The sequence below is a fragment of the Glycine max genome, chromosome 1 (genome assembly GCF_000004515.6).
Source record: "Glycine max cultivar Williams 82 chromosome 1, Glycine_max_v4.0, whole genome shotgun sequence".
Classification (NCBI taxonomy): Eukaryota; Viridiplantae; Streptophyta; class Magnoliopsida; order Fabales; family Fabaceae; genus Glycine; species Glycine max.
Window position 1 is genome coordinate 49,966,039 of NC_016088.4, and position 14,047 is coordinate 49,980,085.

At 41.2% G+C, this 14,047-nt stretch overlaps 1 protein-coding gene and 1 long non-coding RNA gene across 6 annotated transcripts; one reads left to right on the forward strand and one right to left on the reverse strand.

The window, feature by feature from the left end:
* Positions 1 to 7,016, forward strand: LOC100816365 (beta-amylase 8). 5 transcript variants are annotated; one of them, XR_412902.4, is made up of 11 exons: positions 1 to 538; positions 1,011 to 1,235; positions 1,735 to 1,815; positions 1,984 to 2,187; positions 2,708 to 2,902; positions 3,194 to 3,358; positions 3,474 to 3,734; positions 4,296 to 4,508; positions 4,702 to 4,918; positions 5,260 to 5,462; positions 6,125 to 7,016. XR_412902.4 is itself a non-coding variant. In XM_003516454.5 (10 exons), exons 1-10 carry the CDS (start codon positions 149 to 151, stop codon positions 5,293 to 5,295), a joined length of 1,971 nt encoding a protein of 656 aa, XP_003516502.1. In that variant the 5' UTR covers positions 3 to 148; the 3' UTR covers positions 5,296 to 7,016. The 5 variants fall into 5 exon arrangements, 1 of the variants encoding a protein (XP_003516502.1); XR_412900.4 differs by having other exon boundaries at positions 3 to 538; positions 5,276 to 5,462; XR_412901.4 differs by having other exon boundaries at positions 3 to 538; positions 5,276 to 5,394.
* Positions 5,907 to 14,047, reverse strand: LOC106794405 (uncharacterized). The gene is made up of 5 exons (XR_003267098.2): positions 13,697 to 14,047; positions 13,423 to 13,548; positions 12,692 to 12,760; positions 12,493 to 12,583; positions 5,907 to 6,156 (listed from the first exon to the last, which is right to left on the reverse strand). It is a non-coding gene; the product is annotated as an uncharacterized lncRNA (long non-coding RNA).

Consider the following 14,047-nt stretch of genomic DNA (forward strand, 5'->3'; position numbering starts at 1 on the left):
CCTAGCATCACCCAACCAGGTGTCGTTTACGTTGGGCCAGTTTCATTTCAGAAAATGGCGTTGAGTTTAGTCGTCAGAAATACTGTGTCTGTCAAGTGTACCAAGCGAGAAGAAGGTGAGTGGGAACCGTGAAAATTGAATTGTGAAGATGAAGAGCATAAACGACGACGCTTCAACCCAAGATGTCGACCCTCAGAGCGACCACAGCTCCGATTACTTAGCTCACCCTAACTCCCACCCCGAACCCCACCCTCAGCCCCGCCGTCCGCGGGGCTTCGCGGCGGCGCCGGTCACCACCAATACCGGCGGCAAGGGGAAGAAGGAGAGGGAGAAGGAGAAGGAGCGCACCAAGCTCCGCGAGCGACACCGTCGAGCCATCACCAGCCGCATGCTCGCCGGACTCCGCCAGTACGGAAATTTCCCCCTGCCAGCGCGTGCCGACATGAACGACGTACTCGCCGCGCTCGCGCGTGAGGCTGGCTGGGTCGTCGACGCCGACGGCACCACCTACCGCCAGTGCCCCCCTCCTTCCAACGTGGTTACTCTCAATTCTCCGAAAATTCCATGTTTGAGCTTTAATTCACTGATGATTGTAGTTGCTTATTATAGAATAATTCAATTTGTTGATGGTTTAGAAGGTTTGGAAGTTGAGATGTGATCTATTGTGGCAATGTGCTTGAATTTAGTTAGTTGCTTGTTATTCAACTTGACTAAAAGAAAAATTGAATGAATAAACAATACACGCATTGACAATGTAAAGAATTTTTTACACTGTCATTCCATCACAAACAACAATATCCGGAAGTTTGTTGATTTTTATAATAAATACTTTGAAAATCATACAAAGGATGATTTTTTTATTGGTTGATAGGGTGAAAATTTTACATTGAGAGTGCATACCTTTTAAACCTGAGATGTAATGAGAAAATGAAATGTTGGGCTGGGAAATGACTTGTTATGTTGATTTTAAGTTTTTTTACCTTTATCTAATGTAATGAGTTATGATGCAGGGGTCATTTGCGGCTAGGTCTGTTGAAAGTCAACTCTCTGGTGGTTCTTTGAGGAATTGTTCTGTCAAGGAAACTATTGAGAACCAGACAGCTGTGCTTAGAATTGATGAATGCTTGTCGCCTGCATCCATTGATTCCGTTGTAATTGCAGAAAGGGACTCAAAGAATGAGAAATATACAAATGCTAGACCCATCAATACAGTTGACTGCTTGGAGGCTGATCAGGTGATTTAGTGATTAATTCTAGTGGACTTTTATCATATTTTATATTGATTCTGATATACATGAGATATGGTTTTAACAAATGAAAGAAGTCATGGAGTGTGTTAACAGATCACTTAATATTTAGAATATGTTCCCCTTGATTTGGAAGTTGGAAGTATTATTGCTTGATATTCAGGGACTACTTGGATATCAAGATAAGTAAAATTCACTGTAATTCTTCGTAAGAAAAAAATTCTCGATGACAATGCTGATATAGAACAATATAGAAAAAAAAATATTGCACCTGAATTTACTTAACTGATGCTAATTTTGCAAATCTCAGTTCCTCAATGTCTTTGTGTTGGTTTCTGCTAAGCTAGATAGTTTTGGGATTCAACCTAAATCATTCTCTGTATTAAGTGCTTTTAACTTATGCATCAATATCCATTATATGCACTATGGAGCCTTATATATGAGAATGTGATCCAGGACCAGCTGACAGTGTCATTTATTGACACAGCTTATGCAAGATATTCATTCTGGGGTGCATGAAAATGACTTTACTAGCACGCCATACGTTTCTGTTTATGTAAAGCTTCCAGTAAGTGTCTTCTATTTGCTTCTTGCTGAATAACTAGCATCAATCCTGTTTAATTTGTATTTCTAGACAACAAATTATACATCTACAACTTTCATTTGTGTGTCCTTTTAGTACTTTGTTTTCCTATTATTTGATTATAAGGTTTAAAAAATGAGTCTTTTGTTGCAGGCTGGTATTATTAACAAATTTTGCCAGTTGATTGATCCTGAAGGCATAAAGCAGGAGCTCATCCATATCAAGTCTTTAAATGTAGATGGTGTTGTTGTGGATTGTTGGTGGGGCATTGTTGAAGGCTGGAGCTCACAGAAATATGTCTGGTCTGGTTATAGGGAGCTTTTTAACATTATTAGAGAATTCAAACTGAAGTTACAGGTATAATTTTAATTACTCATAATCTTATACATGCATTGATGTCCTTTAAAAAAAGAATTATCAAACACACGTATGTTTTTTCTATGTGTACTATGTGGTGCATGTCTGGGGTTTCAGTAATAGGTCCAAGTCATTTAGAGATGCTTTTTTTGGTTTGAGTGATTGATAGAAGTCCTGCCTATTAAATGCTTGAAACTAGTAAAAAAAATGAAGGCCGTATTATGGAGCAGAGCATTTCATAATGAGTAGATTTTGCCAACTCTATGGCGTCTACTTCTGATATGGAAACTTTGACATAATAACTAGAGGATGATTTGAGTAGTATTATTTCTTAAAAGTCTTCAGCAGTTCAGTTTAATATATAAAACTGTTCCCTCGCTTGCATGCCTTTTGAAATACCATATTGTTTTAAAATAGGTCAGGTTTCTTTAATTGGATGTGTATTTTTTTTCATGGGAATTGGGGAGAATCTTTGAAGTTGTTGGAGAACCTTTCTTGATTCTTATTTCAAATTCTGAAGGTTGTTATGGCATTTCATGAATGTGGAGGGAACGATTCTAGTGATGCATTGATTTCCCTCCCACAATGGGTTTTGGATATTGGAAAAGACAACCAAGATATATTCTTCACAGATCGTGAAGGACGGAGGAATACTGAATGCCTTTCTTGGGGGATTGACAAAGAACGAGTTCTCAAAGGCAGAACTGGAATTGAGGTATGAAAATATTAAACACAACACTCCTAGATTCAAAGATTTGATATTCACTTTATTGTCAAATTTCTGTTAGTTACATTTACATGCTAATTTCTAGTATAGTTGTGCATTTTGCCTTAGATTTTACTCTGTTAGTTACACTTTATTGTCAATAAAAAGAACATTTCTAGTATGTGTGATATTCTATGTGAACATAGATTATATTCTTTGAATTATTCCTCAATTGAAATCTAGATGCGTTTTCATTTCTTGTGTGTTTGTTACTTATTAGCCTTCTCTAAAAAAATGCAGGTCTATTTTGATATGATGAGAAGCTTTCGGACAGAGTTTGATGACCTGTTTGCAGAAGGTCTGATTTCTGCTGTGGAGGTTGGACTTGGAGCATCTGGAGAGCTAAAATATCCTTCTTTCTCAGAAAGAATGGGATGGAGGTATCCTGGTATTGGTGAGTTTCAGGTATCTCATATTGTGGCCCTGTTGCAAAATTGTTGCATTATTCTGTACCATAAATAGTGTATGTGCTATCATATTATAAAGTAGTCCTGTTTTTTGTCTCATTTTCTGTGGACAGTGCTATGATAAATACCTGCAAAATAGTCTGCGCAGAGCAGCCAAATTGCATGGTCACTCTTTCTGGGCTAGAGGACCTGATAATGCTGGACATTACAATTCTATGCCACATGAAACTGGATTCTTTTGTGAGCGAGGCGATTATGACAACTATTATGGACGCTTCTTCTTACACTGGTACTCCCAGACATTAATAGACCATGCAGATAACGTTTTGTCTCTTGCAACCCTTGCTTTTGAGGAAACAAAAATAATTGTCAAGGTAGTCTTCTTGGTATATCAGTTTTTTTTTCTATAGTAGTTTTGTCTAGGTTGTATGACTAAATTTGGGTGATGTTAGTTACTGCCAGCATTGAGTATATTCAGGATTGGCATTATTTAGAGTCACTTTGGTATCCCCTTAAAAACTGGGATTGCATTTACTACACATTTTAATTTTGAGAGAAACTTTTCATGGAATAAATGTTAATGGCCTATATTTCCTTATCTGTTAAAATTATAATGTGGGTGTATGAATAAAAATTTTGGTTAAAAAAGTGAAATAGTAAAAGCAAAAGAGGAGCAGAGTGAAAGCTTGTGAGGAAATCAACTGGGAAATAAGATAATATCAATATCTCAAAGGAAACTTAATCTCATATTCAACATTTGACAGCAGATTTAAAAAAAACTAACATCTGACAGGTATTTAACCTTTTATGAAGCATAGTCATTGCATCTCCTGAAAAAATCGTATGTTGCCCTTGAAAGTACAAGTACACCAACTGAAATTATATCATTTTCTTTAAATTAATGATTAAATGTCTAAGACAACGATATCATGTAGGTTCCTGCTGTATACTGGTGGTATAAGACTCCTAGTCATGCAGCAGAGTTGACAGCAGGATATCACAATCCAACATATCAGGATGGATACTCTCCTGTGTTTGAGGTTCTGAGAAAACATGCTGTCACCATGAAATTTGTCTGCTTAGGATTTCATCTTTCCAGTCAGGAAGCTTATGAACCGTTGATTGATCCAGAGGGTTTGAGTTGGCAGGTAATTTTGTTTTCCTACATTCTTAACCTTCAGGAGAATAATTCTTCTGACAAGTTCTGTAGTTACTTTCATGAAGGCAGTCATGATGCTTATTTAGAGAGTTTGCATAACTTATTTCGGTCAACTTGGACCAAGGATGTTTTCACCTATTTGTTATGAATGATGATAATGATTGTATGTTATATGTTCACAGGTGCTAAACTCAGCTTGGGATCGTGGGTTGATGGCTGCTGGAGAGAATGCACTCCTTTGCTATGGTAGAGAAGGATACAAGAGATTGGTTGAGATGGCAAAGCCCAGAAATGATCCTGATTGCCGGCACTTCTCTTTCTTTGTTTATCAGCAACCATCTTTGCTGCAGGCAAATGTTTGCTTGTCTGAACTGGATTTCTTCGTCAAATGCATGCATGGTAAGGATCCTTAGAATTTACTCTAATCTGTGTGGGAATTATTCTTTTTACGTGGTTGCTTGCACAAAGCATGGTATTCCCCAAGGTTGTTGCTGCAATTATTTTTTTTCCTCTTGTTTACACGGCAATGCCCAATTATCACTCTCAGGGTATTGTGTATAGTCTGAGAGAATTTCTAAGTTTGATACAAATTATGCCTGGAGCATTGATTAAGTTTCTTTTACTATATTAATGGAACTGAATGTGTTTTCAAGAGGGCTTCATAATTTCAAAATCATTGTTATCAGCTTTGATTATATATCCTTTCAGCCAAAAAAAATTCCGTCTAATGTTTATTATAGCTACCTATTCTTGCAGGTGAGATGTCAGATCTATAATGGCGGCAAAATACACGTTTTAACTGTAGGGCATTTTATGGGGCATAATGACCTTGTGGCAGTGCAATGTCATTTGTAACAGTGCTTTTTGCAAGCTTGGTAATTCCAAAGTCTACGGCATTCCATCTTCTAATCTATCTAACGGATAAAATTGGCAATTATGAAATGTGAGTATGGATGGTAATATATCATGAAGAAATATATCGACGATAATAAAAAGCAAATATATCTGTGTAGTTTGTCTATACTTTGTTATTCTAAAAGTATTGGGGGGGGGGGAGCATTATAAGCAGTTGTTCTCAGCTAACAATGCCATAGTTGTTTCTAATCACATGCGAACCTTGCATGGGAAAGGCACGGTTAAGATGTTTTCAAACAAGGGAAGCAGCTGTGCTAATGTTTGATACTGAATTAACACAACTTTAATGAAATAGTGGTACTATTTGAATTCCATTGAGATTCTTGCAAACACACACACATATATATATATATTAGAAAAAAAATGTTATGGCAAATTAGGTCAGTATATTGCATCATCTGAACGTTAAATATCAATTGCTCGCCGAATAAATGTAAGAAAATTCAAGGACATAATTGATATAAGCTGAATATACTAGTGAAGCCACGTGAGGCTACAACTGAATAATGATAGGATTACTTGTGTGAGGAATATCTGCATGATTAAGAAACAAAGATATGATACCTTCAACCAAAACAGTAACCAAAATAGAAAAGACAATTGATCTTTATCTGCGCAAAATTAGCTCAAGCCTTGATGGCCATCTTGTTATTTATTACCTTCACTGTCATTCTTTCATGTTTGTTTCAGTAAAGCTAATTCATCAGCTGGATGGTGGTCACCTGCATAATGAATACAAAAGAAATCCTACATAAACAATTGGGTGTACTGGTACAAATGAGACGATGCCTAAAGGATTGAGTACGGGCTTTTATCCTCTGCAGTCAACCACGTATCCCACTTACATATTGCAAAGTTAACAGTTAAAGCGTATATTTCATGTAGAACTCCACACTTATCAGAGGGAGGTTGAAATAGAAACGTTGGGCCTTGGAAGTTGAAAATGGAAGCAAGAGGGGAGATAACAGGATTAGAAGCTTGAAGCCACAAGCCTAGGTGGTTGTCTGAGTTCTGTCATGTGAAGTGTATGCGCATCAACTGATGACAAAGATATAACTGAAATGAAGCTGTAGTTGTTGAGCGCTGGTGGCCTATAAAGGATCAAAACCACCCTAAAGCCCACAACTGTCCACTTAGTAATATCAAGGAACAACAAACAAATGCAGAACACACCTCAGGTTTTACAAGTTGCAATTCTCAGTAAGAGATATTTGATGCATTACATTGTAAACCTTATCTTTGAGAATCACAATACCGAGGAAATTCACATTTGCACAAACCTTCTCTAACTTGGTACACACAAAAAGTTAATTTTAACATGTTGACAGCCAAGAAAAATCTTGGAACAAACAATTAGTTAATAGTTATTGTAACTGAGAAGTTGCAGGCACAGACTTATTTCTAAGGATTTCAACAATGTCAAATGTATATCAGTAAGGAAAAGTCTAGATTTATTGAACCATGTAAACATAGTAATAGGAAAATGTATCTTTGTATTTGATTTTACACTCTTTATAAAAATATAAAGTCTGTGCTGCAATTGAAACACAATTTTCAGCACATGCTTTTCTTTTCTCTCAAAGTAGTATCCTTGTCACAATTATAACTGTGGTTTAGATTTTGAATCTTATCAACCCTGTTCTTCTAATATGTTGAAATTCATCATAAAGTAAGTTTGTCTTGTTTAAGCTTCAAGCACAAACGGCTCGTATGTGAAGAGGGCATGCTAAACTTGTAAAATCATTCATCTGCTTTCATCCAATAACTAAAGCTTTTATTTAGGATAGTTGGTTCAAGACATACACTAAACCGTGCGCATACAAATTGTTCCAAGTGTTCCTAAAGCTTTTTCATTTTCAAATCTGCTAATTATTGTATTTAAAGGAATATTGTACAGGAAAATTATAGTCTATACCAACCGATCATAATAACTATGAAAAGCGCTAATAACAAGAGCAGGTGTGGTAGCTACTTAAATAATTCTATTAGCAATAGCAATTTTTATTTTCCTCTTGTGCTGATCAACTAGATACTGAATCACTAACAATACAATGTACTAAGGGGTTTAATATGGTGTTTATAGGAAGAGCAGAAAAAAAGACCGTAACATCCACACACTTTACGAAATGTAAAAGATACCCTTCTCAAAGCTCTTCTGATGACTTTGTGATAGTAATACGCAGAACAGAGAACCAAATAACAACATCAATGTCGACACTAGCAGGCCCAAGAGGGTGACCTGCAAACCCACTTACTTGGAAGATTTTGAGTGAAGCATTGGCGCCATTCTAGAAGCTCCCTCTCAACTTTAATTCCCCACGTGATAATTCCATCACTCCACGTTATCTTCATATTTCAAATTTCTGTTGTAACCAATTCTACAAAAATATCTTGTATGGAAACTCTTATATAAGCATTAAAGAATAAATAAAAGGGGAGAAGATTATTCAGTACAAATTTATTCTGCTTAGCTTAGTTTCCTTTAATCTGCATTCGTATCAAATTGGTCCGACCTGCCACTCCCAACCATGCCCGACCACCATACTCGCCAGACCACCACCGATAAGCTCGAGGAAGCAGTCCTCCGTTTATCCCAGACCCAAGCTGCCTGACCGAGGGCCAATCTACCTTATCCCAGGGTCACCAATCACTCAATTCCAAAATAGACACCATACACTCTTCCCTTACCTCACAGATCGAATCCCTTTTCGATCGTCTCGTCGCCATTACCCTGCAACACACAAATTCTTCCACCCCCAATTCATCCTCGCTCATACCTCAGGCACCTGACTCTCGTCACCACCACCTGAAATTGGATGTCCCCCGCTTCGACGGTCACGACCCTCTCGGTTGGATATTTAAAATATCCCAATTCTTCGATTATCAGGGGATCCCGAAGCTTGAACGTCTCACCATCGCCTCGTTCTACATGGACGGGCCCACCCTCTCTTGGTACCAGTGGATGCACCGGAATGGATTCTTCTCTTCCTGGCCGGTGATGTTGCAGGCCCTAGAATCCCGATTTTCCCCCTCCTACTACGATGACCCTTAGGGTACCTTGTTCAAGCTCCAACAGACAGACTTCGTGAGTGACTATCTCGCGGCCTTTGAACGCTTGGCCAATTGAACCATTGGCATCGCACCTTCGTCATTGCTGAGCTGCTTCATTTCCGGTTTGATCCTGGAACTCCGATGCGAAGTCCAGGCGCTTCGTCCAGTGTCTCTCCTTCAAGCAATCGAACTTGCCCGACTCCAGGAGGACAAGCTACTGGACCGCCGCCGTGGCCACCGACCACCACTACCTCCTCCCACACCCAACCTCGTTTCGACTTTACCCCCTCCTCCACACCCAATACCCCTCCCTCCCAAACCCCCTTCCTCTCTTCGCCTCCCTTCATCGAAACTCCCCGTTAAACGCTTGTCGGCAGAAGAGCTAGCCTTGCGCCGAGACCAGGGGTTATGCTACCATTGTGATGACAAATGGTCCCCCGGCCATCGCTGCAAATCCCGTCTGCATCTACTCCTCGCGGACGAAGACATCCTTTCTCCCGATACTCCCCTCGACCCTGACCCTAACCCAACCCTAATTTCCCAAATTAGCCTTAACGCTATGGAAGGCTCACCCACCCCTCAGACCTTCCGCCTTTATGGTCACATCGGACCCTACCGCGTCGTAATCCTCGTCGATGGCGGTAGTTCCCATAATTTTATCCAAACCCGCATAGCCCGATTCCTCAACCTTTCCACTTCCCCTACCACCCCATTACGCGTAATGGTGGGTAATGGGCATACCCTTGACTGTGACACCCTTTCCCCCCAGGTTTCCCTCACCATACAAACCCATCCTTTCACTCTCGACCTCTTCCACCTTCCCCTGTGTGGTGTCGACATAGTCCTTGGAGTGCAATGACTTAAGCTCCTCGGCCCGGTCACCACGGACTTCGCCTCCCTTCCCATGTCCTTTCTTTATATGGGCCGTCCAATAACCCTTATTGTTGATGTACCGCCCACACCTTCACCCGCTTCGGCCCACCAACTTAAATGACTTGCTACCACTCACAGTATCTCGGCCCTTTTCCACATTACCCCGTTCCCAACCCATCCACCAAACTCACCCTTAACCCAACCTGCCACTACCATACCACCCTCCATCACCACCTTACTTCACCGTTATTTCGCCATTTTCTCCGAACCAACCCAACTTCCCCCACCCCGCACCATTCAACACCACATCCACCTTCTTCCTAATTCCCCACCAGTTAATGTGCGCCCCTATCGATACCCCCATTACCAGAAAGCTGAAATTGAGTCCCAAATTTCCACCATGCTTACCTCCGGTCTCATTCAACCCAGGCAAAGTCCTTTTTCTTCCCCGATTTTGCTTGTTAAGAAGAAAGATGGGTCATGGCGTTGTTGTGTTGATTATCGGGCACTCAACACTATCACCGTCAAAGACAAATTCCCCATGCCAACCGTCGATGAGTTACTCGATGATCTCGGGAAAGCCACAGTTCTCTAAACTTGACTTACGGCAAGGTTTTCATCAAATTCGTATGGCGGATTTCGACCTTTCCAAAACTGCATTTCGCACGCACCAGGGCCACTACGAATTTCGTGTTATGCCATTTGGTCTCTGTAACGCCCCCTCTACCTTCCAATCCGCCATGAACGACACACTCAAACCTTACCTGGGCAAATTTGTTGTCGTCTTCTTCGACGACATCATGGTTTACAGTCAGGACCTCCTTTCTCACATCACTCACCTGGAGTCGGTCCTCTCTACCTTACTCACTCATCAGTTTTACTTGCGCGAATCTAAGTGTGTCTTCGCTCAGTCACGACTTAACTATCTGGGCCATATCATATCCGCAGAAGGCATTGCCCCTGACCCCGAGAAGATCCAGGCCATGGTTGACTGGCCCATTCCAACTTCCACTACCAACCTTCGCGGTTTCCTTGGCCTGACAGGCTTCTACAGGAAATTCATCAAAGGATACGCATCCATCGCAGCTCCAATCACCGCTTTGCTCCGAAAAGACCAATTCATTTGGTCCCCCGAGGCTACCTCCGCCTTCGATCACCTGAAAACTCAGATGACCCGTGCCCCTGTTTTGTCCACCCCAGACTTCAATATTCCCTTTGTATTGGAAACCGATGCCTCCGCAGTTGCTATCAGGGCGGTGCTCATTCAGCAGCAGCATCATATCGCCTATTACAGTAAGGTCTTGTGTCCCCGTCTCCGGCGAGCTTCAGCATACGTCAGGGAGCTTCATGCAATCACATCCGCAGTTCGTAAATGGCGACACTATCTCCTGGGCACCTCCTTCACGATACTTACTGATCACAAGAGCCTTAAGGACCTCATGTCCCAGGTTATTCAGACACCGAAGCAGCAGACTTATCTGGTGAAGCTCTTGGGATACGACTACGAGATACGTTACAAACCAGGCGTTTCCAACGTTGTCGCGGACGCGTTATCCCGCCTTCCCTCAGGGGAGTTCTTATCCTTCACCGTGCCTCATTTTGACTTCTTGGACACTTTCCGACGTTCTCTGACCGCCGATAATCAATACTGCGACTTACTTACCGCCATTCAAACCAGACCGGCAGATCACCCATCTCTTTCAGTCCACCGTGGTCTCATCTTCAAAGACCACCGCATATGGCTACCTTTCCCCACCCCTTTTACATCCTCCTTGCTCGAAGAGTTCCACACATCTCCCCTCGGCGATCACTCCGGCGTTGCCAAAACCCTTCATCGCCTTCAGCAGAGCTTCGACTGGCCAAACATCAGGGCTGACGTCCGTCATTTTATCTCGCACTGCCTCATTTGTCAGCAAACTAAATATGAGACAAAGAAACCTTCAGGCCTCTTACAACCTCTCCCAATTTCGGCGAGAATTTGGGAGGATCTGTCGCTAGACTTCATCACCGGTCTCCCTCCTTCTCACAGCCACACTGTCATATTGGTCGTCGTCGACCGTTACTCCAAGGGAGCCCATTTCGGCGCTTTTCCGGCACAGCACACAGCTCATCAGGTCGCGGTTCGTTTCATGGACATGGTGTGCAAACACCATGGATTTCCTCGGAGCTTGGTGTCCGACATGGATGCACTCTTCCTCAGCCATTTTTGGAGGGAACTCTTCAGACTCAATGGTACTCAGCTGCGTATGAGCACAGCATACCACCCTCAGTCCGACGGACAGACGGAAGTCGTCAACTGCACACTGGAACAATATCTCCGAGCTTATGTCCATCACAAACCCAACCAGTGGTTCCGGTATTTATCCCTCGCCGAATGGTCGTACAACACCACCGTACATTCCAGCACCGGTTTCACTCCGTTTGAAATCATATACGGCCGTCCACCACCTAACATTGTCGACTATGTTATGGGTTCCTCTCCCATCGACGCGGTTGATTCATTCCTCACGGATCGCACTGAACTCCATGTCGTGCTTCAACGTCGCCTCCTCAAGGCCCAATTTGTGATGAAGGTCAATGATGATAAGCACCGCCATGACGTACATTACGTCGTCGGCGATTGGGTCTTCCTCCGCCTCCGTCCATACCGCCAGAAATCCATGACCCCAACTTATTCAAAGTTGGCCAAAAGGTTCTTTGGGCCTTACCAGGTGACTGAACGTATAGGGCCCGTGGCATACAAGCTCGCCTTACCCACTGATTCCCGTATCCACAACGTCTTCCATGTCTCCCTCTTGAAGGCACATCATGGACCTCCGCCTTCCAATGATAATCCCCTCCCTTCCTTAGCAGTTGATCACCACCCCGTGGTCAAACCTTTGACAATCCTGGACTGGAAATGGGATTTGTCAGTCACACCTCCTCAACGCATGGTCCTCGTTCAATGGATGGGTCTTCCTCCCGAGGATACATCCTAGGAACTTTGGAGCGACTTGCAGCAATCGTACAACCTCGAGGACGAGGTTGTTTTCGGAGGCGTGGGTGTTGATAGTAATACGCAGAACAGAGAACCAAATAACAACATCAATGGCGACACTAGCAGGCCCAAGAGGGTGACCCGCAAACCCACTTACTTGGAAGATTTCAAGTGAAGCATTGGCGCCATTCTAGAAGCTCCCTCTCAGCTTTAATTCCCCACGTGATAATTCCATCACTCCACGTTATCTGCATATTTCAAATTTCTGTTATAACCAATTCTACAAAAATATCTTGTATGGAAACTCTTATATAAGCATTAAAGAATAAATAAAAGGGGAGAAGATTATTCAGTACAAATTTATTCTTCCTAGCTTAGTTTCCTTTAATCTGCATTCGTATCACTTTGCCATTCAGTTTGTCTATCTGTGGAGGGAGAAAATATATTTAGTTGCAAAAATATATTATCAAAACACAACTAATTGCACTTAAAGCAGAATACACTATACTTGGAAAAAATGTTAGAAATTAGCACAGAAAAGTTGCCCTATTACAGAACACGTGAGAAAGCTACAAAACATCTTAATCTGAAGTGCCCAATGAAGAAAGCAGCAAGGCAGCATAATGAAATACAGATTGTCTTTTAACAAAACAAATACATAATGAACTTAATATCTTAAGTATAAAAATTCTCAAACGAGGATCTTTTGGAAAATGGTATGTTTTGCAAATTTTATATAAAAAATTTGAGGAAACTTTTGGTTTGCTCATGAGCCAAAAAATGATTGCTTTGCCTTTCCACCCTCATGCCTTTTAAGATATTCTATTCATGATTTTTCCATTTAAATGACCACAAATCACTTTCAGACCATGATAACAAAACAGGATTCTGAAATGTAACAATTTCTTTCAACATCTAAAAGGGGGAAAAGCATAATCATTTCCAAAACGTGATCACCTTGTGGTGTGGAATGTAATGATGCCATGCATAACGTGCTTCTCCAGACAAGAGTAGCAAAGATCGAGGGGGAAGATAGATAGCCCATGAAAATTAACAAATTGTGGAGTACAGTAGTAAGTTTGCATACCGTAAGTTGGTCCAAAACTGTATTTTTAACATTCTTGAAAGTTGGACATGATGAGATTCTATCAAGTTTTGGAGCAACAAATGATGGAAGTTCACCTAAGCAATGTCTGGTATTAACATTCCTAATCTGCAAATCCAAATAAAGTAGAAAGGAGAGTCTAGATTACTCAATCTTCTCACTGATAGCCAGCAATCTACTTGTTATATTATAATTATAACACATATCCTACTAGTTTGGAATAGGACAATCAATTTCATAAAAAATAATTATTTACTTGGTGAAAATTGGAAAAAGGTTGGATCTCCACTAACTTAGGCGCAACCGATAATGAAAAAAACCCAAATAATCCTTGAAACTCATCATAACCATAGGGTTGAACCCTTCTTTTTGAAAGACTGTTCCAAGGCCTACAGTCAACATCTTGAAGAAACTCCTGAGAAGACAGAAAAGGCCAAAATTTGGGCGTGAAGCACTAATATAAGTAAAAAATGATTTGAAACACAAGAACGCAAGGAAATGAAAACATGGTAAGCTAAACAATGTATGGATGTTGATGTGCCTGTGTGAGAGAGAACCAATTATTTGGTATATAAGATGTCCCCGAAGAGACAGCCATTTTTTGTTA

Bases quoted from the DNA above. Each gene is read 5' to 3' on its own strand.
- LOC100816365 (XM_003516454.5), top strand. From the start codon at position 149: ATGAAGAGCATAAACGACGACGCTTCAACCCAAGATGTCGACCCTCAG. The intron at 1,236-1,734 runs GTGATTTAGTGA...TTATTGACACAG, and splicing joins ACTGCTTGGAGGCTGATCAG to CTTATGCAAGATATTCATTC. The intron at 3,735-4,295 runs GTAGTCTTCTTG...GATATCATGTAG, and splicing joins AAACAAAAATAATTGTCAAG to GTTCCTGCTGTATACTGGTG.